Consider the following 26,565-nt stretch of genomic DNA (forward strand, 5'->3'; position numbering starts at 1 on the left):
TATTGTGCAGCAGTTTCAGTTCAGCTCTTGAGATCAAATATAAGTTGAAAATATAAGTATGAGTGAAAGAGAATCACTAAACTATATGGTTAAAAAAAGATTAAACTAAATATTTCCTAATGTGTGGGAGAGGGGACAGTGCCACCATTCTGGGGTGAAAACTTTCAAGAAAGAATGCTCTGATCTTAGTTGTCCTGCATCTCATTGGCCAAGGTGGGTAAAATAGGTGGTGCAGCAATACAGAGCAATTCACCCCTCAAGAGCACTAACCTAGAGAAGAGGTATAAGGAGGTGGAGCGAAGTCAGCAGACCAGAGATGTTGGAAGTTTGTCAGGACAAAAGGTCAGTGCTCCCTCTAGAGGTTCAAAGATGAGAGTGCAGAGCCAGTGGTCAGCTGGGGCCCTGGGGTCCTGCTGGACTGAGGCGAGCATCAGTTCTCCAGGAAACAGTCAGAGCCGAGACGGTGTGGAAACCTGAAATGAGTGCACTCGAGGGTTGTTGATTTTTAAGTGTTACTACTGTAAAACAGTCATTTCCACCTATATGTTCTAAGGTTTACTAATGAAACTGTTTTGTTTTATTTAATAATAAATAAAAAACACGCCACATACAGTATTAAAACTTTTACTTGGACATGATACAACAAACAGAAACAAGATTCAGAATTAATGACTGAAAAAAAAAAATATTTTTTTTTTTCTTTCAATCCCCAAAGCACACAATAGTCAATCAGCTCCACATGTAAAATGGAGTAGAATACAAACAGAACAAAGAACAGACACAAGAGAAAGAGACAAATTAAACAGAAGAGTGACAGATTTCATTCTGATTTTACAGTTCTTGCATTTGTTTAATACTTTGTAACAAAGAAAAGGTGAATAGCATAGTTGGAAACAAGGGAGATATGAAACAAAAAGAAACAGTGTGAAACTTTTTAAGGTGAAGAGTAAATGATTAAGGAATATCCTAGATCTACTGGAAAATAGTTTCTGTTTTTCCTCTTGATCAACAACTGAACATCTGTTTCAAGATATTAAAGCCCCTGCCCTTCTTTTTCTCCAACTTTTTATAAATCAAACCTTACGCAACATCAACCACCTTCTCTTTCAAGAGAGCTGTGATATTTAATTAGTCCTCCCTGTTTTCTTTTACTGTAGCCAGATTTTAGTCAAAGGTTTCTTCAACCAACCAGAACTTGGAGCCACAGTTTCTCTGAAGGGTTTCCACTTCTTTAGTTTCCAACTCTAGTCACATAAGGACCATCACAGTTAAAAACCTAACAAAGAAGAGCAGGTCCAGGGTTATTCTTGCCCTGTCTTATAATTCCTTATTTGCATTTCACTTGGATGTATATTGTCAGGTTGCAGGGCCCAATGAAAAGCACCAATGCACAGCTTGAGCACCCAGAGGGGTTCACACACTGGTCTAATTCTCTTTCCAGTGACCAGGCCTGCCCTCTCCAGTCAAGCTGTCATTTCCATTCCTATAAGGGCCCTTGTTTAGAACAAATTACACAGGCCAATAGTTGCACACTGTCTTTACTGTGCTGCAAAATAATCACAATATACATAACAGACAAGGACTGAGTGGCCCTACATTTAAGATGGCTGCAAACAGCTTGGCAGTGATTAAAAACTGTGAGGGTGGTGCTTTCAAGGCTGCATAGCACACACTGAACCTCTTTGATTAAAACAGCACGGGCCCCGGCTCATAGGTACATGTAACAACGCCACCCTCACCTCTAATCTACACACGATGATCAAGTCTTCAAAGCTTGCAATCCATTTTAAAAAAGCCTTTTTTTTTAAAATCAATTTCTTTTCTCTTAAAACACAAGAAATTTCATAATGTAACAAAGATGGCGACAACAATACTGCTACACAGTCAAAAGGTCACAGCATGCGTCTGCCTTGAGTGCACACTTGCAATGACAAACATTTGTGGGCGGTGCGGTGCGATTCAGCGGTCTCCTGTGGTGATCGCAGATCGCCGCAGCTCTGCCGTCAAGTAAAGTAAGCAAAGAGGGACACACGGCTCTGATTCCCCTTCTCTATAGTTTTTCAACAAGCTTGTCCCGTGTGAAAGCTTCACATCCTCATACAGTCCAAGAATCATACGTTTAATTTACAACTCAGTTCCAACGCGAAGTAATTTTGAGCCCAGGTGGGTGAGTTTATAAGCTGTCAGGTTTTAGGTGCAGCAGTTGAGATGGAGTAAAACAATGGAAGGAAGGAGGCCAGGTTGTGCCGATAAAGCTTTAATTCAAAATACCAGCTTATCGTGCCTCCTTTTCTTGCACCCTTCTAATATTTCACTCAACCTCTTCAACAACACTCAGCAAGTCACAGCCAAAGTTAAAGTTTCTGCCAGTTAAAAAGTGTAGCTGCAGATTCTGTGAACATGTGCATAAAAACATGGCCACACATACTAAATGTTAAAAAAACTAAAATACCCAACCACCAGCTTTTGCGAAAAGGTCTGCCTGCTCAGCAAAGCTAGAAGTGGCTTAGCTTAAGAACCTGCACTGAGACTATAGCTTGTTTTCACTGTATGTTTGTCATTATTCAACGCCAAGCTTGTAGCAAAAATCATAAAAAAATAGACACGCTTTAGCAAAACTTAAATATGTCTTTGTTGTATGAAGGGATGGGAAGTTTAATTTATTTCACTGCCAATTATCATGTAACAGACTAAGATCAACTTTACAATTGCCAGAAACACATTTTAAATATTGCAAAAGAACCATTAAACCATGCTACCAGAAAATAATATGTAAGCACATAAACATTTTTAAGCATTACTAACAGACTGGCATCTGCTCAGTCAGTTCTTTATGTGACTTGTATTTAACGTCAACTAGTTTCACCTTTAGCTCATAAATGACTATATTCATTCCCATCCCCCGTTATAAACATGGTGCAGTAGGAGTAGGCTCAAACATTCAACATAGGAAGCACTAAAATGGAAAAACAAAATCCTGCAAAGAAAGTTTCACCCAACCAGAGATTATTCATGCAAGCACATATCCTAAAGTCAGCAAACCGTAAAGGTACAAAAAAAAAAAAGAAAAAAGCTCATTTTGGGTTGCACTCTCACTTTTCTCCTCAACCTGTTTCACAATCGAAGCAAAACAGCTAAAGAATCATTCTCACTCAAGTCTCAAAACTGTATTAGCTCATATGAACCAACACACGCCATTAACGCATTTAGACTACGCAGTCAAAATGCTGGCAGTTGTCGGTGCATCGCCGCCATTTTGCTTTTCTTTGCCAACAAACAGCCAGCAATATTGTATAAGAAGCTGACCAAACTTAAGCAGAGAAAACAATCCTGAACTCTAAGGTTATGACGACTTTCTTACACGTTTAAAAGAAATCACCTGTTTCACAGGTCGACTGAAAGCCTCCGTGTCTACATTGCGTGGGGGAGTTCAAGGATTCTCTCTGAGAAATTTTAGGACAATGTGCTGGGCACGATGCTCGTTGCTCCTTTTGGTCAAAGGAGCTGGGAGAACTCAACAACTTCCCACAATGTTTTCACCAGCTATTATTCTATTTAAAATAACGGTATTAAAATAGACGGGCTCTGTCTGAAAAGGCACAGACTTATCAGCCACAGCCAGAATCTACTAGAACTAAGCTGGTAATAAGTTCCTACAATTAAAAGTCTACACTAAAGATGGTGGGTCATAAAATAATAAAGAAACAAAAGAGGTCTAAACAAGTGTGGAGAATGGCTGATTTGTCTGTGTAATTGCATACTCTGTTTGCATTGATGTAAATGTGCAAGTTTTTAATTAAAACACCACATGAAGGATTTAGCACCTGGAAGAAGACTGCTGTACCTCTTCGCTGTAGAATGATTCTGCAAAATTTGTTTCTAATTTCTATTAAATGTGGTGACTAAGCAGGTGGCTAAATATACTTTAGAATATCAACATTCTTAAATAAAATCACTGCCAAAAATGGAAGTAAATCTCTGTGTGCCCCAGTATTGCTCTCTTTTCAGTGTGTGTTGATGGTTTAATTCGTAGTTTGCATTGTCTTCTGATTATGTGGTAGCTGTATTTGACTTTTCACTGCAATACTCAGACTTGGGTTCTTACAAATTTCAATCACAGTAAATGTCAAGTGCTAATGTCAACAAAATCCAGCCAATCAGTTACCAGGAACAACAGGAAACATTGGCAGAAGCTGGTGCAAAAGCAGCAATGAAATGTGGTTTGGCCCTGGGCTCAACAACTGTTTCATGGTGATTGTAAGATGAATTTACTGATAACTGAACAGCAAAAAATAGAACTTTATATTTTGTTTGCTGGAGCCACATAGGTCACTCACTAAAGAGTAGGCAGGCCTTTTATTTCTGCATGACTCCTTTGTTTTTTGGTGTTATTTACATCTATTGTACAAAAATCTCAAGCACTAAGCAAACGCAGTCAAAGTTTCCAAATCTGCAGGTAGTAGGTGTAGGATTTCCATTATTCTGTCTAGCATAAATGGATTTCATCACTGGATTTACAGCAATACAATGCACAAAAGGTCCTTTGTATTTAAAACATGGTCTCACTGTCACCCAATAAACATCTACAATCAGTGATCCAACAGTGATCTGTGGGCAACAAAATTATTGCAAACATGCCAAATTTGATGTTGTCTACCAGTTAAATGAAAATTTTGGCTTACATATACATTTTCCACCTCTGCTGCCGTTTCTGTGCCAAGGAAAAACAATCAGCTTTTAGCACATTATTTTAAAGAGAGGACAGAGTAGACTGGAGCAATGCCTCTCAAACATCTCAAGCATACAGTTAAAGGACACTTCAATAACTGCTGGTAGAAAAGTCAAATGTCAGATTAATTTATTTACTCAACAGACTCACTGACCAGAAGGCCACACACTCAGATACAATCTGTCCAATTATACGCATTATTCTGATTATTCAGAGAGCACAGAAAATTATTTCCTCTTTAATGGCCAGATGATAAAAGCTGTGCTGGATGTTAAACTGTTGCCAGTCTTAATGTTTAACCACAGGACTGGTAGTTAAGAATAATACTCCGTATGGTTGACATCTGCACAGAAACTAATCGATTGTTTACTAAGTTAAACAACAAGTCATAGGATTTAAAAAATGTTGCAATAATAAGAGAACCCTACACTTAGTACCTTCAAGTTCAACTTAGGTGTCTGAAAAAAGGTGGTCATTTAAAAAAAAACAAAAAAAAAACAGGAACATTTACACAGTTACAACTCACAAAAGTGCATTAATGACCACCAGAAAAAGGAGGATTTTGGGGAATAGAAATAAAATAAAAATGAAAAAAATACTTTTTCCTTGCATGAAACTTTACTTCCTGTAAGCTTCAAGCTGTTTAAAATGCCAAACATTTGCCAAAGAAGAGATAAAATCTAAACCTTTAAAAAAAAAAAAAAAAATTCAAGTCATTCTTCTTGTCTTACAAAGCCCGCTGTGCGCATCAGGGTGGGAGGGCCTTCGTTTGTTCAACAAAGCACTCCCAACCCCCTTTTTCCTGGATTTCAATGCCTTAGAAAAAGCTCTCATTTCATGAGTACAGTACTTCAAAATAGAAACTCAAACAAGTTTCAGCATGAACAAAAACAAAACAAAAAAAAAATTCAATGTTTTCCAGATTGAACAAATTCACTGGGATGATGTGGTTCCATGTCCTTAATAGATTTTGTTTTGATGGTGGACAGGTAATTCAAATGCTTCGCACCTGATTTTAAGCTGAAATTAAACATAAATAACTAACCAGGTAGTTATGAATATAATATACAGAGGTGCAGCTAGCAATAACTGTAAGTAACCGAAGTAAAAGAAGAGAAAAGTTATGCAGAAGCAAAAACCCAATGTGAGATGAAGATGTGAAAATTTAAATTTAACTTGACTTAATTAAGACATTTACTGTAATGTGTGAAATAAAAATATATTTCTTGAGTAATTACCCTTGTACTGGGAAACTGAGTAAAGGAAAAAAGGTGAAAATGCATGCCTGTGCACACGTGTGGAAGTGTGAGTATTAGCAAATGTTAATATCAAGCAAATTTACCTGTGTATTAGTTAGATTTTATCTCAATTAACGTACACAATTTCAGGGATGTGTGTGTGTGCATGTGTCCATGGATGAAAATACAGTTAAGCGTGGTGACAGGGAATATGTGTTTGTGTAAAAGCTGGTACAATAAAACCAGCAGGTGCTGGAGTTAAGCAAAACCCAACAAGAAGAGCCAGCGACCAAACACAGAAGGCTGTGTTGATAATCCTGATGTGCATCGGATCCTGACCGGTCTGAACGTGGCTCCCTTAGGTCAGCTGGTGAGGCGCCTCAAGCATCTCCATCAGAAAGGTGTCAATAGGTGTGTCACCAATCAGTTTAAAGAAGAACAAATGCTCCAGGCACTTTAGACCGATGGAGCGCAGTGCTGGGAGTCGAAGGAGGAGCTTTGCAAACCTAGATGATCGAGAATTGGGTCAGAAGAGAGAATACCCAAATATCAGAAAATCAAGAAACTGATCTGAAGCTAACAAAAAGAACAACTACACCTGCTTGTATGTTATTCTGTTATACTCTACCTGCCCTGCTGATCGGGGTATTTCTGTTTGCAGTAAGCCTCAAGAGATGCATAGACCCTCTCTCTCAGAAGCTCCACCTCACTGGGGTTGGACAAACCCTTGGCATCTTAAAAAACAAACAAACAAATAAAAATCATTTACCATTTCTTTCTATTTTTATTATTCTTTCAGATTTCTAAATACGTCAGTTTTAATTTAATGTTCCAGAAAATGTTTACACATGCATTAACCCACATTCCAACAGCATTTACCTGGGTTAAAAAGAATAATTGCACGAAGGCAGCCCAGCTCCGTTTTGTCCATTTGCATGTCTCTCATTTTGCTTACAAGCTCGGTCAAAACCCTGAAGAGATAAGAGATATGTTCCATACAGAGAAAATATGACATTTAATAAATTATAGAAGAGAAAAAGAAGCAAAAAGTAGATGGAGGAACAAGACAAAAAAAAGTGTAGGACATAAATAAAGCAAAAACTAGATGAGGAACAAAGTGATAAGAAAAATGAAACGTAAGGAAAACAAACTTCATTGTAATTTATAGTTACATCTCAAAGTGATGACTTTTTAAAAAAATCTAACTAGTTCTGGTGTGGCTGAACTGCTGGTTCTGCAAACAAAGAGGGAAGACAACAGAACTGACCAGAGCAGCAAACTGCTAATTTTGTAGCCAACTTAGTGTTTGTGTATTTTAATAGACACTAGAAAATTAAAAAAGATTTTAAAAATGGCTGCTAAATGTTGACACTAACCTTGGCTGGAAAAACAAAACAAAAAATAAAGTAACAGGCTTTAACTCTGACTTCCCCTCAACAGATGATTCTGAGGTGGTAAGAGTATTTTGCACGGAGGGTTCATGGGATAAGGTTATATTTTAAATTTCCTTAGACACGGTCGTATTTCTGATAAAAGATCTGCTCAAAGAAAAAAACTGAGTCTAATTTGACAGTTTCTAAATGTCATTCTTAATTAAATTTGTTGAACTCATCGACTATAATTAAATGAGTTTTGCAGCAGAAGAAACTGAGCACATTTGGCGACAGTCACTGGTGTTTCAGAATTAACGTTTCCTCTTTCTGAGGTGTCACATCTGTAACACTGACTGACAACTACACAAACGTCGATACAGCGTTCTAATCAAAGACACAGCAGAAAACAAACAAAAAACACAAGAACAAATGGTTAAAGGTGATTTGAGGAGAGACCCTGCAGGGGAGATGTCACTATCAACAACCTCTGTAATGCTTCACTTAAAGAACAGAATAACAATACTCATGCATCAAAACCTTTGGCATGCAAAGAACCAAATTCTTGTATAAACAGAACTGTGTGTGCATCAACAAAGTGCAGATCAGTTTGTAGACAAAGTTACCATGAATATCTGTTTATGATGGACTTTTACAGGCACAACCCGAGCACACAATCCAGTGGGTTGTTATATCCAAACTTTTATCCGTGACAAAAGCATATTAAAGTTTTACCAAATTTGATAGAGAAAGAAGAAAGAGTAACTCTGGTTCATATAATGCAAATTCAGGTCCCACAACCCTAATCTCATACTACCATACAGACACTGCAAACACTAGTTTTACAAATCCAATCCACACATTTTCTTTGCTCTTTGGTTCGACAAGCACTTTGTTGTAAAAAGGCAACAGAGGATTCTGCAAAAAACACAAAATGGGGTCAAAAACAAATACCTATAGATACCTAAGTGACAAACTATTTTCAAGGATATTTTTGTTCAGGCTCAAACTATGCAGCAAAACAAAAAAAAAAGGTTTAATTAAATTAAAAGCTACAAATAAAAATGAAAAGATAAAGTGAAAAGGCTTAAAAACCTTAGATTTTGTTTTGTTTATTTTACTGTTAGCTCAAAGAGGAGGGGTTTAAGAAAAGTGTTTGTGTAGTGGCGTAATTACCTGTCAAATATGGCCCCAACCTCAGCATTGTTCGCCCTGTGTGTCAATCACAATGTGTTATTACAATGTCATTACACAAGTAGATTGTCATTAAAAGTAATCTGTTTACTGAGCACTTCAACTGTACATATAGTTCATGCTTGGATATGAGTTTGGAATATTAAAACTGTACCTTCAGATACATTAGGAACTGATTTTTATTTTAATGTCTGGACTTTTTGTCCCCAAATGTTGCACTTGCACTAAAACACCGGTATTTACAGTATTAGGTTTTATAACATAAACACGTATAATCCCATGTATTTACATAAACAGAGAAGAGTTTATGATAAATCTGCATGGATTCATAGATAAGTGAAAAAACACTCAATAAGAACGAATCAGTTTTCCTTGCTATGAAGTTTCTTCACAATAAAATCTAATTTAAAAATTATACTAAGCTGTGGTTAACTTAAGCAAAAGATTAAAAGTTCAAATGCAATGTACAACATTTAGTAGCAAAACAACATTTTGGACAAATCCCAAATTAGAAAAAAATTAGAGTTGCCTTCTATCTTTATCATTCTTGTAACTGATATAAAAAATAGGGTGTGCTTCTTTCTTCCTTCCTTATTTTTTATTTTTTGCCTTTTTAATGGTTGAAGCAGATTTGAACAAAGGGGAAAGTACCAAATAAGTGTGCACAATGTTTTGTAGTTTAAAATTCATATGTTGCATGTCAACAAAAGTCAAAGCTCAATGTTGAAGACTTCAAAACACCACCAACAGTTTTTTTTAATATAAACATCTGTGGCTTACACTTTCTTTATACCATTAAACAACAACAGACCTCCACCTCATAATGACACAAGTAGCAGGTGGACCCTGTCCAGTCTGTAAAACGTTGCATTTAATTTTCTGGATCTGTGCAGAAAGATGAAAGGTGTACTGCACCCAACAAGGAAATGGTCTACACCAATAACATCATAAAAATACAATCAGATAAATTGTTTGCATCTTTCCAAATAAAAAATACAGTTTAAATTTTCAAACAAATGTTGATTTTAAACTGTTATGAACCTGCTGCGAAAGGAGAGCAGAGATATGAGGGAATAATTAGATAAAAATTAAAGAGCAATTTGCCAAAATCTCAGTTAGCTTGATTTAAAACCAACAGAATTTGTAGGCAAAATTGACCCTTTATAATCATATAATTACTGTGTAATTAACAATGAATTAACACGTTGTGATGTGATTGAGATTCAGAATGAACCAAGGCAAATAAAACTGTTATGCATATGTGAATTAACGTACATCAAGCTGATATTTATATAAAATTACATAATGTGCATATGGTCTTAAATGAGTTTGCCTAAATCCTACTGATTGCAGATAATTATCCACATCTTTGTGAAGTTAGAAATAATCATATAAAAACATATTACTGCCTTTTGCCACAAGAGCAAATGCCCCTAGATTAAAGTGATAAAACAAAAACCCAAAACTTCAAAACATATAAGCATGCTCCAAAACATTCACAATAGTGGAATGTCAACTAACACATCAAGAAATAATTGATTATTAATATTTAAATGTTAGTATTATACACTCTTCAGCCATTATCACAGCATTAAATGCTGTTATGAGTGCTATGCAACTAAATCAGGGTGGGTGTGCATGCATTTTTATGAATAAGCATTAATCACCAGCCTCCCTTGCATGCACTAACATCTTACAGCCAGAACTAAAAAAGCAAAGTCTCAGCCAATACCAGCCAATGCAGAACACAGCAGTTGCAGCCAACCAAAGATGAGGAATTACTACTCTAAATTCTTAGCCCAGTCATTAAACCAGCTAAACCTAAATGAGTATGAATTAATGCCTAAAAACATAGTAAGTATAAGCCATCAGTGAATAATTATTTTATGTGGGTTTCTTTCTTTAGCTTTGAGAAGGTAAAATCAAAAGGGAACTTTGGATTTTATCTGTCTTTTCAATATAAATTTCTTTTAGGTTAACAGACATTAAAGCTTTTAAGTCTTAAAGTCAAAAGAAATACAAAGCATCTGAAAAGACAGTTTAATAACATGTCAAATCCCCTCAGTAAAACAGCATTTTTACACTAGTATGTCTGCAGAATGATGTGAAAAACTAATAAATGTTATACTAGTTATGTATGCATGCATCTGTGAATTACCTGTCAAAGATAGCTCCAACCCCTGCACTGTGGGCGCTGTTTCTGTGGACATGGAGACCTGTGGCCAGTAAAATCCCATCCTTCACCGAGATGGAGCGATGGGAGAATGATGCAATCAGGAGCTCATTCCAACCTGTTGGAAAGTTGGCGTCTGAGTGTTCGAACCGAATCTGAATACCTTCATATTCTAAGACTGAGTCGTTGCTTCTTTATGGATGTTCATTTTATCATTAAGATTAATTATTTGTCTTAAAAACTCCCTAGTCCTTTTTTGCAACAGTTTAATCTTACTAAGATCTATTACCTCAAAAACTGAAGTTAAATACACATCACACAGACCTAAATTTACACAAGTCTTGTGTAATGTTTTACCATTTCAAAATAGTTGGAAGGCTCTCAAAAAATGGCCGTGTCTAATGCTTTATGAAACAAAATGTGGCCCAATAATATGGACATGAAGTCAAAGCAGCAAAGTGAACGTATGAGATCACAGATCTTCCCTTTTTCCTACTTTTCAATAATTTATCACCAGAGAGCATCACACCCAAAACCTAGATTCAGTAAACTTATAAGCAGCATTTGCATCTAACCAATCTGTTAAATGTTTTAAGTGTAAGTGTCCATTTGTATAATAAAAAGACAACAGAGTCAAATTATCAGTGCAGGACAGTGGTTGTGTCTAATTAACAGGCAACTACAGACTTAATAAACCATTTTGGTGTCAGAAAGACAGACCTGCACGCAGCAGGATGACCTGATCATCCAGGGGCAGCTCAGAGAAGTGAGGGATCCTCTTGGCCCACTCCACCAGGGTGAAGAGCTGCTTATCTGCTGCCTGACAGATGTTGGTGACTGGATCGTTGGGCTGAAATAAACAGAAAAAAATGCATTAGGAGACATTTGCTTTATTATTCATGGCAACAGCTTGTCAGACACATAAAAAACCTGCAGGTGGGTGACAGAATTTTTTTGGAAATTTATATAAATCTGTCCTATTTGTTTAAACACCATGCTACCTCAATATAGTAATTATTTAATTTAAATGAACAAAGTTTGGAAATAAAGCAGAAATAAATTTCTATCATCTTGTGAACTCACAGAGCTGCCGCCTGAGCTTCCATCTGCATGGAGCTCCGTCTTTTGCTCTACAGCCATCTCAGCTTCCAAAATCTTCTCCACTGGCATCTCCTCGTTCACTGCACTGGTGGACTCGACCTCTCCTTCTCGCTCCTTGTTCCTCTGACGCTCCTCCTGGACAGCTGCAGAATGAGAAATAAGAGAGGGAAGGGAGGAAAACAGAATAAACAATAAACAATAAAGGACAAGAAATAAATGGATAAAGAGTAAAGCAAGAAGAGAAGAAGCAATGAAGGTAGGTAGGTTAGGTATTTGAATGACAATGTAAAAAAACAGATAAGAAAGAAAACAAACAAAAATGAAAGTGTAAGGTGTAAGCAATAATATAGAATGGGTAGATGAATAGAATGAATGTGCCAAAAGAAAAGAAAAAGAACCAAGAGTGTGTGGACAAAAAAAGGAAAAATAAGAGATGTTAGAGGAGGTTGGCATTCACAAACAAAAAAAAGCGCAGGAAAACAATAAATTAATGTGAAAATGATTAAAAACCATGAAAACAAACACATTTCTGCTCAGTTTGACTGAGGGTAGAGCATTATTCATTCATATGGCACAATTTAACTTATGTGATTTAATCACATAAACACATAAATATATGATCATTTCAAGGAATTGTTAGGCATAAACTATGCAAGTTAAGAACATGCTTTTATGGTTTCTTAAACATTTGACCCATTAACCTCTTCAACATTTAACAAAGATTATAGTTGAGACATGCAACAGAAAATGTCACTAAGCAACTAAGTTCAATCTCATCAAATCTACTCAGACAAAATGGAAATTAGATTAGGTTTGTTAAATACGGATATTATTCAAACAGCAACAAACAAAGCTTGAGCAGCAGCAGAAAAACATGTAATGCCATTAAAAAATGTAAGTTTCAAATACTCAATTTAAAAAAAAATTGAGAATATCAATTGTTTAAGAAAAAGGATTTTGAAAAGTATTATTAGCTGATCTTTGCTGCTGCTCAAAGTATAAATTCTGAGCAAACCAAGACGTGCTTTTAAAACCTATTTGCATTTAACTATGTTTGATGTACGCATGATGTACAATGATGCATACATCAGCCGAGACATCGTTTTGCTATTGGGGTGTGATTTATGAACAAGCTGGGGTGTCATTAGGGGTGCTGAAGTCAATCAGCTGCTTTTACGCCTCTGATCCAGCAAGTAAAGTAGCAACAAAGCCTCACAGTTAATATATGAAAGGGTAAGCCAAGCATTATGGCTCAGCGGTGTGATGTAGTGATGACAGACGGTCTGTGCAACCAGCCATCTGCAGATTTTAAAATGGGAGATGCCTGACACATATTTTATACAGAATGATCCACGTCAACCTGGCTGAGTTAAACCTCCACACCTCGTTTGGTTCTGCAAAGCTGGCTTCATTTATGAGAGCTCCTATCATCATGGAACGTGGTCGACTCGATTAGAGGCAGCCTAAAGGGGGCTCGTCTTTGCAGCCATATTGTAAAACTGTTTAATAAAAGGGGCTTACAGTATGAATGTTGCATTCATCCCTATTTATCAATTGTTAAACAATCTTAAACTTTTCAACACTCTTATTCAATACAGAAAAAGGCATATTGTGCATGTAGACATGTAATAAAAACAGGGCTGAATATAAAGAAAATCTGTGCTTATAGTACACTTCCTGTACTACAAGCATCAAAGCCTCGTTTAACCTCTGAGCAGATGTGGAACTGCTCTGTGGTTGGCAGCAGCAATTGTGACCTTAATGTGCAGCCCTCAGATTGAAGTAAACAATAAATAACTTTTCAATTTCGGGAATGATTAAAGGAAACGTGTATATTTAGCTAACTTTACATAACTAAGGTTAAAAACACATGAGGAAGTAATTCAATGCTTGCTCTGTTCCACCACTGAGTTCTGGCAAAAACACAATGGAAAAGTATTTTAAATTAGCTCCATCTATGTGACAGAAAAAGTCATATTTCTTTATGCCTCGATACAGTCAGACACCCCTCCCTCCCTCTTCTCCTTACATCTGTCGTTCATCTTGGCCACTACAGAAGGAGGGAGGGGGAGAGAGAGAACGAGAGGAAACAAAAAAGGAAGAGAGGGGCAAGGGGTTAGTGTTTACAAGACTTACCCACCCCCACATCCTTCTCTACAACCCTTTACTCGTTCTTTCCATCCTCCACTGTACACATATTGACCTCCTTTCAGACATGGAATATCACCACTACTGTTTTAACAGAACTGACTACAAGCTGCACTCGGACATGTCAAGACTTTTGTAAACATCAATATGTGATCTTTCATGCTGAATATGCAAGATTAGGTAGTCTAATGAAGTTACACATTATCCAAAAGGTCTACTTAAACTGCCAGATTAACTCATAATCTGCAAGGAATCAGAGCAGCTTTTAATGTCGGTGACAGACCAATCCGTTTTGTTTACGAGGAGTAATGTGAGATTATCACTGCAGCTTTTCAAGAATTACTCGATTCTTGTGGCTGCTATGAAAACTATATGTAAAAACAACTGAATAGGTCATAATTATCTAAATGGCTTTCAATGTTTAACCATTATTGTAATGTGGTGAAATTGTTACAGAAGTCTGTGCAGGAAATTAAATCCTAATCAGAGACAGAGAGACTGACTGGTTTTAACTTCAGGAAGAAAATGTGCCACAGTCAGAGAATTATATATTTAAGCAGTTTAAATTATTCTGGTTCTTGTTATTTTAAATTGGACACTGGATTCTCTATCATTATATAGTAATTTTGTTAAGTGGCAAAATTTAATCATAAGCATGGGCTAATATTTGCCAAATTATGCCATAAAGGTTCATGTACTTGCCACAAAAAGCAGCTACCCTGAATGTGCATTTTATCTGGTTTAATTTCACATGGACCCAGTGATGATTAAAGAGATCACATTTACTTTTAACATTCATTTGGGTACAACAAACCTAAAGCAAATATTTCTGTCTTAAAATAGTATCAGGACACAAGAAAGCCCAGCAACAATATGATTAGCTCTTACACTTTTCAACTCTAAGAGACTTGGCAGCAGATAATCCCGGATGTACTGGCTTAAAATGGGCCCAGACTGGATTTTCAGTGATGAGACTCTTGTACAACATGCTCTGCACATCACTCATCACCTCTCATATTTGGACTTTAATTCACACTGAAAACTACACGGGTGAAAGTAGTAGAATTACATTTTTGGCACTATCACTGTTACAAACAAACAAACAAAAACAAAAAATCAAATGATGTGGAATTTAAATGCTGTTAACTCAGGCAATTCCATAGTAGCAGCAGAAGTTTCAAAATTGATCTGTAAGTGAATCTTACAATTAATTAAAACAAGATCAGGAAGTTTCATTATTCTTAACAAGAATAGTCGGAGGTGTTAACGTTTCACTGCTGTCCTTTTGTCTTTCTTTTGTTCAACTTATAAGATGTGTTTAAAAAATAATAAAACATGAAAAAAACAGGACTTTATGTTTATGACATGGATATGTGACAAACAAAGACAACAAAAACTGCAAATTTTTATGAGCCTTCCTAAAAGCACTATTAATGACTTTTTTCATTGCTTTAATACACCAGTTTATTGTAATAAGGATGCAAAAAACATCTGAAACTGATAAACAGTAAAAAAATACCTGTAAGGATAATGAGTACTATTCGGCTTATGTAAAATTTGCTGGTGTGCAAAAGATTGTAGGACGCTGTTTAGTGGAAAAAAATTAATAAAATGTGTTTTCTCTTACTGTAGAGTAACATCCACTTTTCAAATGATCTTTCAGAGCCTTTGGATAAGAATAACAGTGGAAATTGAATGTGGCTGCTCCTGATATTTGTGATAGTCGCTGTGTTTGTCATTCCTAAATTGTCAAAATAATTTTGAACTATTCTGAAACATTAAAAGCAAACAAAAAAAATCTGAATGGAAATTTACCATGTGGGTTGTTTTTAGTTTTTATGCACAAAGAAAACAAAAAAAAATCTACATAATGTATTTATTTCTCACCTTCTCTCTTCATGCCCATGGCCAGGCACTTCTGATAGCGGCAGTACTGGCAGCGGTTCCTCTGTCTCTTATCCACTATACAGTCTTTATTGTCTCGACAGGTGTAGGTTAGGTCCTTTCGCACTGTTCTCTTGAAGAAGCCTTTACATCCCTCACAGCTGTAGACACCATAATGTTTACCTAAAAAGTGAAAAGCATTAAAAATAGTGAAAGTTAATACAAGGAAGGCAAGAATCTAAACAATGCTTGAGCAATTTTTCATTTTAACCGTAGCATTGGAGGCTTTTACTCACCAGAGGATCTATCTCCGCAGATGGAACAAAGGCGTTTCTGGGAAAGCATCGGACCTGGGCTGTGGGCTGACAGCTGCTTCAAGCCCAGAGGAGGTTTCACATCATCTGAGCTGCTCACTGCATGGAGCCCGGACATGGTCACTGTTGAGTTGATCTAACATTTAAAAAAAAAAAAAAAAAAAAACAACAGGAAGACTTTTTATGTGAATGTTAGAATTATCCCTATACTTTAAACAATTCACATTTAATTTAATCACTAAGGCCAGAAAAAACAAGCAAGAATGAGCACAGAGGAAGCTGTTAGGTGTTTTTCTCCCTTTTTATCTTTCTTCATCTATCCTTTGGTCATATTTTACCCTGACAATCTGATAAAAATGGAGAGCGAGACAAGGATTTAAACCAAATTTGAGTTCATTTGTTTATAACAGGACAAACAAAAACAAAAAAGTAAGGACAATAAAAATGGACAAACAAACACTACATAATGTAAATCTAATGTAACTGTGGCTGTCTCTTACAGTCGTGCTAAAAATGGAACAGAAAACAGACTATGACTTATTTCCAACGTTCCTTACCTGAGGGCTGCTAATCGGGCCATATCCCACTGATGGAGTGCCAGGTAGGCAGGGTGAGTCCAGTGATGAGCTAATAACGGAAAATGGGGAACCGATGCTACTGATAGGGCTGTTGACTCCAGCTGTGGTGATGGGTGGCAGGGAGGTCATGGAAGCTGCTGAGGGGACCAGTGGGGGTGATCGTTGGCCCGAAGGTGGGGAGGACACAGACGAGCTGTCTGGACTGCGAGAATCTGAAAGGAGACAATTTTTGGTATTATTTCAAAATAGACTTTGGTAATAAGCATACAGTGAGAAAATAAAAAAATAAATCAACTTCTGACAGATATACATCTTTAAATTTTCTAGAATTTCACTCAGCACCAGGGCTAGTGTTAACCTCAAATAATCAGCTGTTCTGTTTGACTGGCATTTAATTAAGAAGAAAATGTAATGCAAAACATTTTATGCCTATTTTATAGTTTGTGGTGTGAATAATAGTGGGTGGGGTTCAGATTTCTTGAATTAAGAAGCCACAGAGTATATATAAAACAACAGTAATGAGTATTACCATGATCCCTCATAAAATAGACACTTTTCTGCAGCTGGCTGGATCATATTGTTTCTGCTTCAGGATGTGTACTTGTATTTCATCTAACCTAGTTCATTTTCCTAATTAAAAAAAAAAAAAGTTGCTGATGTTCTCTGCCAAATGATCTAATGTAACCAAAAAATGACAATGCTCACAATAGCCGTCAAATTCACAAAGAGGAACAAAATGCTTTTAATTAGTTAGACACAACTTTGTCATAAGTCTGTCAATTACCACCAAAATGCACTGAACTAAGTTCAGTGTTGCACAGGCAATGTTTGTCAATATTTTCTTGCCATATCAGCAGTGGATTAGAAAGTTGAAATGTTTTAAAAAAAGAGTAAAGTCAATAAACTGTCTATAAGTTTTTGTGTCACAAAAAACTGAATTTTAAAGCGAAACAATAGTCTTGGGACCTGACAAAACTGTGAGATAGTCATTTATTAAACGAAAGACTTGTGTGTGAATAATTTGTTTGTTTATCATTACATGCTTCATTACAATACAATTATCTTACTTAAAAACTTCAGGCAATTAAACGACACCTGTTTATGTAATGCATAACCACTATCTCATATTAAAATGATAATTTGGTTTAGTTACACTAATTTAGTGTTACATGTTGTTCATTATAAACACGTTTAAGGTGTTTCTGATTTTATTACAACTACATATGTTTATATAATACAAATTATAAAGTTTCAGCAATTACGCAAGAGTGTAAAATAGTGTGTCATGGACAAACATGTTGGTTTCTACTAATGAAAAAAAAATCTGCTCCGTTTTGCTTACCTCTGCTGTCTCCCATTATGGTGGTTTTGGGCACACGGGCTAGTTGGCAGCGGGTAGGCCGATGTGCTTTCGTCTTTAGCAGCCCTCTATCAAACTCAAGACCGCGGACTGAGGCCCGGGCCGGAGCTGGTTACGGAAACCAAAAACCGGTCTGAAAATTCCGACACAAATCAAAACACAACATATAATTGCATGGCAGAGAGCGGCCATTTGGTCATAAAAATACTAAATAAAATCAAGAATCACACGGCAGTTTTTTAGGATTGCGATGTAGTTATTTGCTTGTCAAGAGGTTTGACAGCAGATTTGTGGTGCGACTTTGAGGAGCCGAATGCTCAACTGTTGCCAAGAAATATGTTTTCCGGATATAACAGAATAATTAAACTCTTTAATAATTGATCATTTACCTAGCAAATACTGCGTTGATCGCACCAACATAGCATAGACGGAGCCTTGACAGATGGCAACAAACCACTGCTCCTTAAAGCCAGCTAACATTAGCGATTACAAGGCCCGTCAACTAACCAAGTTAATGTTAGCGATTACACGGCCCGTAAACTAACTAAACTTACGTTGGCCATTACAAAGCTCGGGAATTAGCCAAGCTAAAGTAAGCCATCACTAGGCTCCAAAACTAACCAAGCCAGCGTTAGCGATTACAGGGCTCGTAAACTAGCCAAGCTAACATTATTAGCAAACTTAAAATGCTACTAAGTGCGATCCGTTTTTGTTACGTTTGTACATTCAATTGCAAGTACACCAATCGGCACTTTGTTTAAAGAAAGCATTATTTTTCCTGGTCACAATTTGAATACATTTATATGCATCTGATTGGAGTTGTCAAAACATGCCAAAAGCTTTAGCTAACTAGGTTTAGCCACCTACCCCAGCTAGCAAACCTGATAGTCGGAGTGGATCGGAAGGGAGCCAAGAACAGACCAGATTAAAGCTGTCTGTTCCGTTTCTACGCAATTTCCCCGTGTGCTACGATAGATTAATTATTTAATAACGTATTTTTAAGCAAATAAAAACGAGTTACTGACGTTTTAGCGGAGCAGCTTCTTCTCATGAAAAGATGTGGCAACTAGGCCCCGTCTGCTGTTTGTCTCTCCCCCCGCTTTGCTTCGTAGTCAGCCCTCCCTCCCTTCCTCGCTTCCTCCCCCTGCGACGATGAAAACACGATGATGGGGAAGGATTTGGCTTAGTGCTCTCATACTGCTGAACATTGACCCCGAAATCTCTGCAACATCGGTACGGCTTGGTTTCTGAAGGCAGGAGGAGGGTTCGTGAGGTCGTGCTGCGCCTCATGTGTGTCTGGGCAAGGGAGACGCATCTAGTGCAGGAGGTCAGAGGTCAAGACGAGTTCAGCTTTGCACGTCAGTAGCTGAAAAGGTTATTAGGGGACACTGGAGAACTCAAGAGCTTGGACACATTTTTAACTTTTTGACACATTGTGCACGTCCTCTTTTGCATATTGCTGAGTTTTAAGACGCCAATAATTCTCAAAAATCCCTGCTGAGTCAACTCAGAGAAGATTTAATATCCTCGTTGGGTCTTTTGTTTTGTGGCAGCTTAAGAAACATTTTGTGCTTTTAATCATTTTTGAACGTTGCAACACTTTGCGCATTTTCTATTATTATTTGAAGCTGACAATAAAACACATGTAGTGTAGATAAGACACTTAAAACACACAATTATATATCTGTAAAAATATTGGCACAGATGGAAATGTTTGAAATTATTGTAGAAAAGGGGGAACCATTGTGTAAGTGCATTTAATGTGTGTGTTTTGGAAGGGTTGATAAGATGTACAAAGGATCCAAATGAGTTACTAATTCAGATTACTGTCAAATACATTTTTGGAGCACTTTCTCAAAACAAATCTCCTGAGGCACTTTTTTTTTCAACTCCTCTTTCTTGTTTGTTGTATTGATTGTCCAGGAAACCCTTAACTCTGAAATGCAAAAATAAAAGCCTAACTTTTTTAAAGCCACAAATCATACCAGGAAAATTAAAATATTAAATGCATTGTTATAAATAAGTATACATTTAAATAAATATATTAGTTTAAAAAATTGTTTTATTTTATTTTATGGAGTCCTATAATAGTCATATAATCCAACAAACAAGGGTTTTGATCACATAACATTTCCCTTAATGTAGATGCACTGAATTCACTCTATACTTGCTAATATGCCACTGGCAGAATATTTTTCTTTCTTTTGTAGATAGTTTTTGTTTCAACATAAGCATATTTTATTCTGATCATTTCTGGAGGATGTTTTCTGATAATACATGTCTTCAACAAATATGGCTTACTGAAGTATTTTATAACATAATTTTCATGATGAATTGTTTTTTCCTCTTTTCCTCTAAAACTTGGTAGTGTTCAACAGCTTTTCAAGCATACTTTATCACCCCCAAGGGGACTGAAATGATATTGCAAATAAATAAATCCTACCACAACTTCTCCCTTAAAATGTCTTTATCATGTTCTTTGCATTTTATCCATTTGGTGACAATGGTAGAAAAAAAGAAGTTTATTACGCCGTTTTTATTTTTATTTAATGACAAATGACTAAATACGACTTTTTTTTAAAATAAAAGCTGCTTAACAGGAGCCAGTAGGTCACAAGCGCGCCCCCTGTAGGCTGGCTCCAGTATAGGTTTACCTCAATGTAAACGAATAGGACTAAAAAAATAAAAAAAATACACCTCAGATAATTTTTCCAGGTGTTAACTTCTATTGATGTATGCAGTTCCTACCTTGATGTCCTATTCTCAAATATTCGTTTTTAAATAGGTTTATTTGTTATTTAAAAACACCATCATTGTGTGCGGGGAAGTGGGCGGGGCTTACATCTCCATATCCCAACATGTCAGCGCCCATAAACCGGATATTATTAGCTACAATTTTGAACAGCTGGAGGGGGCGGAGTCGCTTCGTCCATCTTTTTTATATTGATATTGCGAACGGTTCGTGCATTTATATACAATATTCTCGCCGGCAGAAAACAAACAAAAATCAAGTAAACAAACAAACAAAAACATAAAAATAAAAACTGACTCGCATCCCACGCGTGACGTCACATCCATGATGCCACTGAAGGGAAAGTAAGGCAACACCAAGGAGCTGCCCCACTGGCTGATGTGGCCAGGAAGCACCACTGGAGGAATGGACACCTGGGCACATTGGCAGGATCTTTACCAAATAAACCTTTTATGACAAGATTTATGACAGAAAAGAACAAAACCATGAAGATCCAGCTTATGCAGCAGTCAAGTTACCAAAAACTATGAGATCTATCTGCTAACTGGTGGGTAGGAAGTGTTTGGAACTTTTGTTTGGAATAAATATTGCACAAAATCTATATAAATAATGTCCTTTATAAGTGAATGGGCACTTTCCTCCCATTTATTGAAACAAATTTCTTCTCATTGTGGAACATTTCATCCAATTTTTTCCTTTTTTTCTTTCAGTATTCTTCTCTCTCTTTTTTGCATTGGCTTTAACTTTTCTTCTGTGTACAGCCTGAAGGTGATGATGATGACACAGATGATGATGATGACTATGGTAATAATGATCAGTCAGCAGAGGACCAAGCAAGAAAGGGATGTCTGTGATGGAGATAACACACAGTTTCTACTAAATATGCGTTTATCCTTAAGATAATAACTTTGCAACATGACACCAAATTCCTCTCAATAGAAAATCTTAATATTCACATAATGTTGTGATTGTGTTGCAGATGTTGCAGCGGGTGAACAACCTGATCTCAAACATCAAGACCCCAACAAAGAGTCAGAAACTTCTGCAGGCATTTGGAGTCTGAGCAGCTTAGAGTACCTGAATCTTCATGAGATGATGGCAGCTTCATCACATTGAACACAGTCAAGGAGTTCAAGCAACAGGCTCTGCAACAGCAGTTCTTCCACAATTTTGAGACTAACTATTCTTCAACAGTTGCAGAAAAATGAGACACTAAGGTTGTCTATCTCTCATTTTTTTGCGGGGTCATTTTCTGAATTTTTTTTCTGTTGCAATGTAATTTTAACAGAAACATAATGCAGACAAGTCAATGATTGGGGTACAAACACAGAAAAATGCCTAATTAAATGCATACTAACTGGTATATTCAACTATTTTATAATGATTTCTGAGTAATAAAATACAATTAATACAGTACTCATTAGCCTCAGTCATTGGTGATCATAAATACTGACAAATTTCCACAATTTTAATGCAACCTAGATTTTACTTTTTATTTTTTTAAATGCAACAGTCTTTGTGTGTTTTCTCCAAAGGGGGAAAAAAAACTCAATAAAGCAAAACAAACTTTGACACACTGGTTTTATTACTTGTATTCTGCAGACATTCTGATAACAGTACAGAAAATGTTAACGTTTAACACATTAGATTAAAAAAGGCCCACAAGGTGCATAAGAAACAACTTTTGGAAAACATCAGTTAAGACTTTATGTCTGAGTAACTTTCACCTGTTTTTGTGAATTAAACAAATTGAATTCAGTCTGCAATAAGGGGAAAACAATTCACTTATTTGACTGACAGAAGAAATCAAGAAACTTTTACCTTTTTATTTGCTTTTATGTTAGGAATCATTCTAATATTACAACATTTAATCTTAGTTTCATAAAGGAATGTAACTTCCACTAATCACCAGACAATTCCTCCATACATGCCCTGAAATTAAACCAGAAAGAAAACTGGAGTTTCATTTTAAACCTGTGCTGGACACTAATCAAGTCAAAAGATGCCACTATCCAAATATTTCAACCTGTGCTGAATGTGCATGTGTGCTGGGATACATGTGTGTGTCAGCGCTGCATGAGGGATTAGCCCCAGTGTGTGTCCACTAGTGATTAGCCTGGTCAGTGGGCCTGTTGTGCATTCACTCAGGACATTAGCATATTAATGCTGCCTCGCTCTTGATCTCCCTCCCGCTCTCTAACTCTCCCGCTCTGTCCCTCTCTCGCGCTCTCTTTCTCTATACATATTTCCCAGACTGAGTTGTCGCTTCCTGCAGCTTCAATCTATAAATCTCACCAATTTACACTCCTCGTGCTGTGAAGCAGCGGACAATCTGGCCACACAAACTTCAAGGTGCTTGGTCTTCTTTTCCCTCCAAAAACCTGTCTCTCCCCCTCTCCTTCTGCTCCTCATTCAAATCCTTCACTTGCTCTCATTTTCCCCTTTCTTTCTCCAAGTCTGCCCCCCTGAACTTTGTCAAACACAGGAAAACACACACTGAAGCAAATTCAGAAAGGGTGAACACACACTCACACACACAGACCCCCACCCTTCATTCATCCTGCTTTTCTGTCATTCTCAACCCCTCCAGTCCAATTTTAGAAAGACCTGTTCTGGACTCCGGTGCTCAAGTGTGAACTGGACGCATTCAACTCGTCAACCTTTTTCTTGCAGACTTGTTTCCAAAATGGTATGGCTGTGATCTGCAGAGCCAGACTCGTAGAAGCGTTTAGACTTTGCACCTGAACAAAACAAACAAATAAAAAAAAACCATTATTAGTAAATATTAGTTAGTTTTTGTCCTCATCCAACTGAAAATTTCTTATCATACATAATAAATTATGTAAAAGTTATAGTTTTACACAGTTGTGTCAGTGAATTGCCTATTATTAAAGTCAATTAACTGGCTTCCTCTTTACTTCTCATCTTGGCTGATAGAAAAACATAGTTTAGACAAAACTGTATGTTTCTTATTATTTAATTTTGTCAAAAATATAAACTTTAAAGAATTTTTTTGCAGGCCCAACAAATGTCGTTAGAGTTTTTCTTTTAGAGGGTTTACATTTACATAAACCCACGCTCCTCCTCATTCAATAGGCTTTTCCCTCCCTCTGTTTGTCTTTCTGTGTCTCTCACTCATCCACCCTGAGAGCCACAGACTTTGATCCCATCCACGGTGGTCTGTTCCTCGCTGATTTTAGGAGGTCAGGGGCGTGATGTCCATCCACAACTCCTGGTTTCACAAAGGCAGACGCAAGAATTGCGTTTGGACAATCAACTCCGGACCTCCATCGCTTTCTGGTGGATTCCCACTAAAGAGACAGGTGCATAGCTTGGATGTCGGGACGTTGGTGCAGGGCTTCTTGAGTTAATTAAGTTTTCAAATTCTGAGGCAGGTTGTTGTAATTTCATCCAAATAGCACGTCCTTCACTGTCTGAGGCAAAGTTGTAAAGCAGTATAAAGTGGATGAACAAAAATAAAAAGGACCTGAAAAGAGAAATAAGCGGGAACATGGCTAAGAGAGGGAAAAAGCTTTAACTCATGCTCGTATTCTGTGCCGGTGACACCATGATAAACGAAGGGGTCACCACCCGGGGGCAGGCCCGTCCTATAAGAGCCAGAGCTGTGACCTTGTACAAAAGAAGAAATGGGTCCCCCAACGGTCACACGGATCAAAAAGGACAAAAGCCTGAGATGATAACTCAGCACAGCAGTGGAGCACCTTATTATCAAACACGTGAGCAACAGTGGTAGTAAATTTCACTGAGTTAGAGACAGCTATGGTGGAGTAATGAGGTGCTCGAGAACTAAAAAGTAAAGCTGTGAGTGTCTCTAATCTGATTTGCCGAATGCAACATTTCTCTTTATCCAATTCACTCCGTTAGGCGTTCTCTCTTTCTGTGGGACTCTGTCTTTATCCAAATAATGTGGTCTTTGGTGAGGCCTGGCCTATTCTTCTGAACCCCATGTGCTGTGTGCCCACCATTGAGGTGCAGAGTAGCATGGTCACAAAAGATGGCAGCAATTCAGAGTTTGCTCCTTATAGTTTAAGCCTGTGTTCAGAATAAAGTTTGGAGTTAAACAGTTGAGCCAGAAAATCTACCACACAGTTTAAAAAGTTCAAATAAAAATCCTTTGAGTCTTAGTTAAAATTCTGCAATATGCAAATAGTATGTTTTGTATTTTAAGTTCCAGTAACCTGCTAACATCTGAGGTTGCTTTTCTTCTTGCAATGAACAAATGCATGAAGCCTTTTTCAGAAATAGTTGCCTCTCATATGAGTTCACCATTTTGAAAATGACCTTAGTATTTATTTAAATCAAATATTTTGAGCTTCATTTTCCTACTCCATACCAAGTTGCGATCATGCTGGAATTAACAGAGGGCTGAAAGCCTAAACTTTTCTGCTTTACAGTTGTCTATAGATACTAAAACCACACCGAGCTTCAAAACCTAATCAGTTTGAAAGTGACAAAAAAAGATGTGTTACCCCCCCCCCCCCAAAAAAAAAGGCTAGTAATGCCAGGTATTAAGAGCCTTTGGGGCCTAAAATCTGGATCACGAATTATTGCAAAAAGCCCAGAATAAAGTCCCTCCCAACCACAGATCTTTCATCCTTACATGAGCGACAGACGTCCTCGCCTTTCATCCATCCTCCCTCCGTTCTAGGTCGAATTTTAGCTGCATTGCTGTCGATGACTGACCGCACTTGTCCCACTTCTCCATCTTTCACTCTTTCTGCCTTTGCCTCTTCTGATCCTGCATCCTTCTCCCTCTCCTTCTTCAACCCCTTTTTGTTGGGCCCACCCTCCGCCTTTACATTTCCTCTCAATTTCCCCGCCCTCCCTCTCTCCCTTCTTTCACATATTCCTTGTCTCTCACTCTCTCCCCATCCTCATTTCATGCAGCGCTGGGGTTACCTAAGAGACTGGGCCTCAATGGAGAAAATCTCCTTTGGTACAATGAACTGGGCGAGAGGCAGAGGGGAGGGAGAGAAATAAGGGGGGCAGGGTAAAATCAGGGGGTGCTGGACACAGGAAGGGAGGTGGGGTGGGGTGAAAGTAAATGGAAAGATAGTGGGATGCAGATGCATGCAGGGATGGAAGGGGGATACGAAAAATTGAATAATAAGTGGCTTCGCTTGTGTGATTTTGCTTCAGTGGTCAGTCTTTTGATGGTTGCTCATGGTGTTCCCCCCCCCATCCTCCCTCAAACTTGCCAGTTAGACCAGTTAGTTTTACTAATTAAGCAAGAACTTATTTGAATATAAAAAATGACAATTACAAAGAAGTTCTGTCTTTTTATCACAGAAAATAAGTTTCACTTCAGTTAATTTAATGCAAAATGATGACGTTCAAGATCTTTGTTACCAGTAAAATAGGAGACCTCAGATTCTGTGTTTGCCTTTTGTTTGTTTGTTTGTTTGTTTGTTTGCTCTTGGTGGGAAGGACAAGATGACACCCAAAGAATCAGTGTTTTACATAACCCCCCCCTATTCAGAACAAGTAATTACACAATCTCCCTTTATTCTTTTCACTGTCCCAATTTGGGAGATGTGCCCCCCCCCAAAAGAAAAAAAAAAGAAAATGGATGGGCAGGACACACACAACCTTGTTTAGAGGTTAGTTACTGATTAGCACAAAAGTGTTGCAGTTCATTTTCTTGGTGCACCTTATTGAGCTCCTCTGCTATTCTATTAACTTTGTCATTTGTCTCTGAGTTGG

General features: G+C 37.4%; 1 protein-coding gene and 1 long non-coding RNA gene across 6 annotated transcripts; both read right to left on the minus strand.

The window, feature by feature from the left end:
* Positions 1-608: 608 nt before the first annotated feature.
* On the minus strand, positions 609-19,385 carry rxrba (retinoid x receptor, beta a). 5 transcript variants are annotated; one of them, XM_017427633.3, is made up of 13 exons: positions 19,115-19,384; positions 18,072-18,222; positions 16,709-16,941; positions 16,134-16,287; positions 15,841-16,020; positions 13,835-13,855; positions 11,788-11,948; positions 11,425-11,554; positions 10,690-10,822; positions 8,514-8,549; positions 6,847-6,938; positions 6,596-6,701; positions 609-6,473 (listed from the first exon to the last, which is right to left on the minus strand). In XM_017427633.3, the coding sequence occupies exons 2-13, from the start codon at positions 18,085-18,087 to the stop codon at positions 6,326-6,328; spliced, it is 1,410 nt and encodes a 469-aa protein (XP_017283122.1). In that variant the 5' UTR covers positions 18,088-18,222; positions 19,115-19,384; the 3' UTR covers positions 609-6,325. The 5 variants fall into 5 exon arrangements, with proteins under 5 accessions (XP_017283122.1, XP_037831561.1, XP_017283126.1 ...); XM_037975633.1 differs by lacking the exon at positions 19,115-19,384 and adding an exon at positions 18,957-19,084; XM_017427637.3 differs by lacking the exon at positions 8,514-8,549 and having other exon boundaries at positions 19,115-19,385.
* Positions 19,386-22,404: 3,019 nt separating this feature from the next.
* LOC119617009 lies at positions 22,405-25,615 on the minus strand. Its single transcript, XR_005233149.1, has 2 exons — positions 25,463-25,615; positions 22,405-23,582 (listed from the first exon to the last, which is right to left on the minus strand). It is a non-coding gene; the product is annotated as an uncharacterized LOC119617009 (long non-coding RNA).
* Positions 25,616-26,565: the final 950 nt, after the last annotated feature.

The sequence above is a fragment of the Kryptolebias marmoratus genome, linkage group LG5 (assembly GCF_001649575.2).
Source record: "Kryptolebias marmoratus isolate JLee-2015 linkage group LG5, ASM164957v2, whole genome shotgun sequence".
NCBI lineage: Eukaryota > Metazoa > Chordata > Actinopteri > Cyprinodontiformes > Rivulidae > Kryptolebias > Kryptolebias marmoratus.

Bases quoted from the DNA above. Each gene is read 5' to 3' on its own strand.
- rxrba (XM_017427633.3), bottom strand. The intron at 11,949-13,834 runs GTAAGGAGAAGA...CTCATTCTGCAG, and splicing joins GGCCAAGATGAACGACAGAT to CTGTCCAGGAGGAGCGTCAG. The intron at 11,555-11,787 runs GTGAGTTCACAA...TGTTTATTTCAG, and splicing joins GAAGCTCAGGCGGCAGCTCT to CCCAACGATCCAGTCACCAA.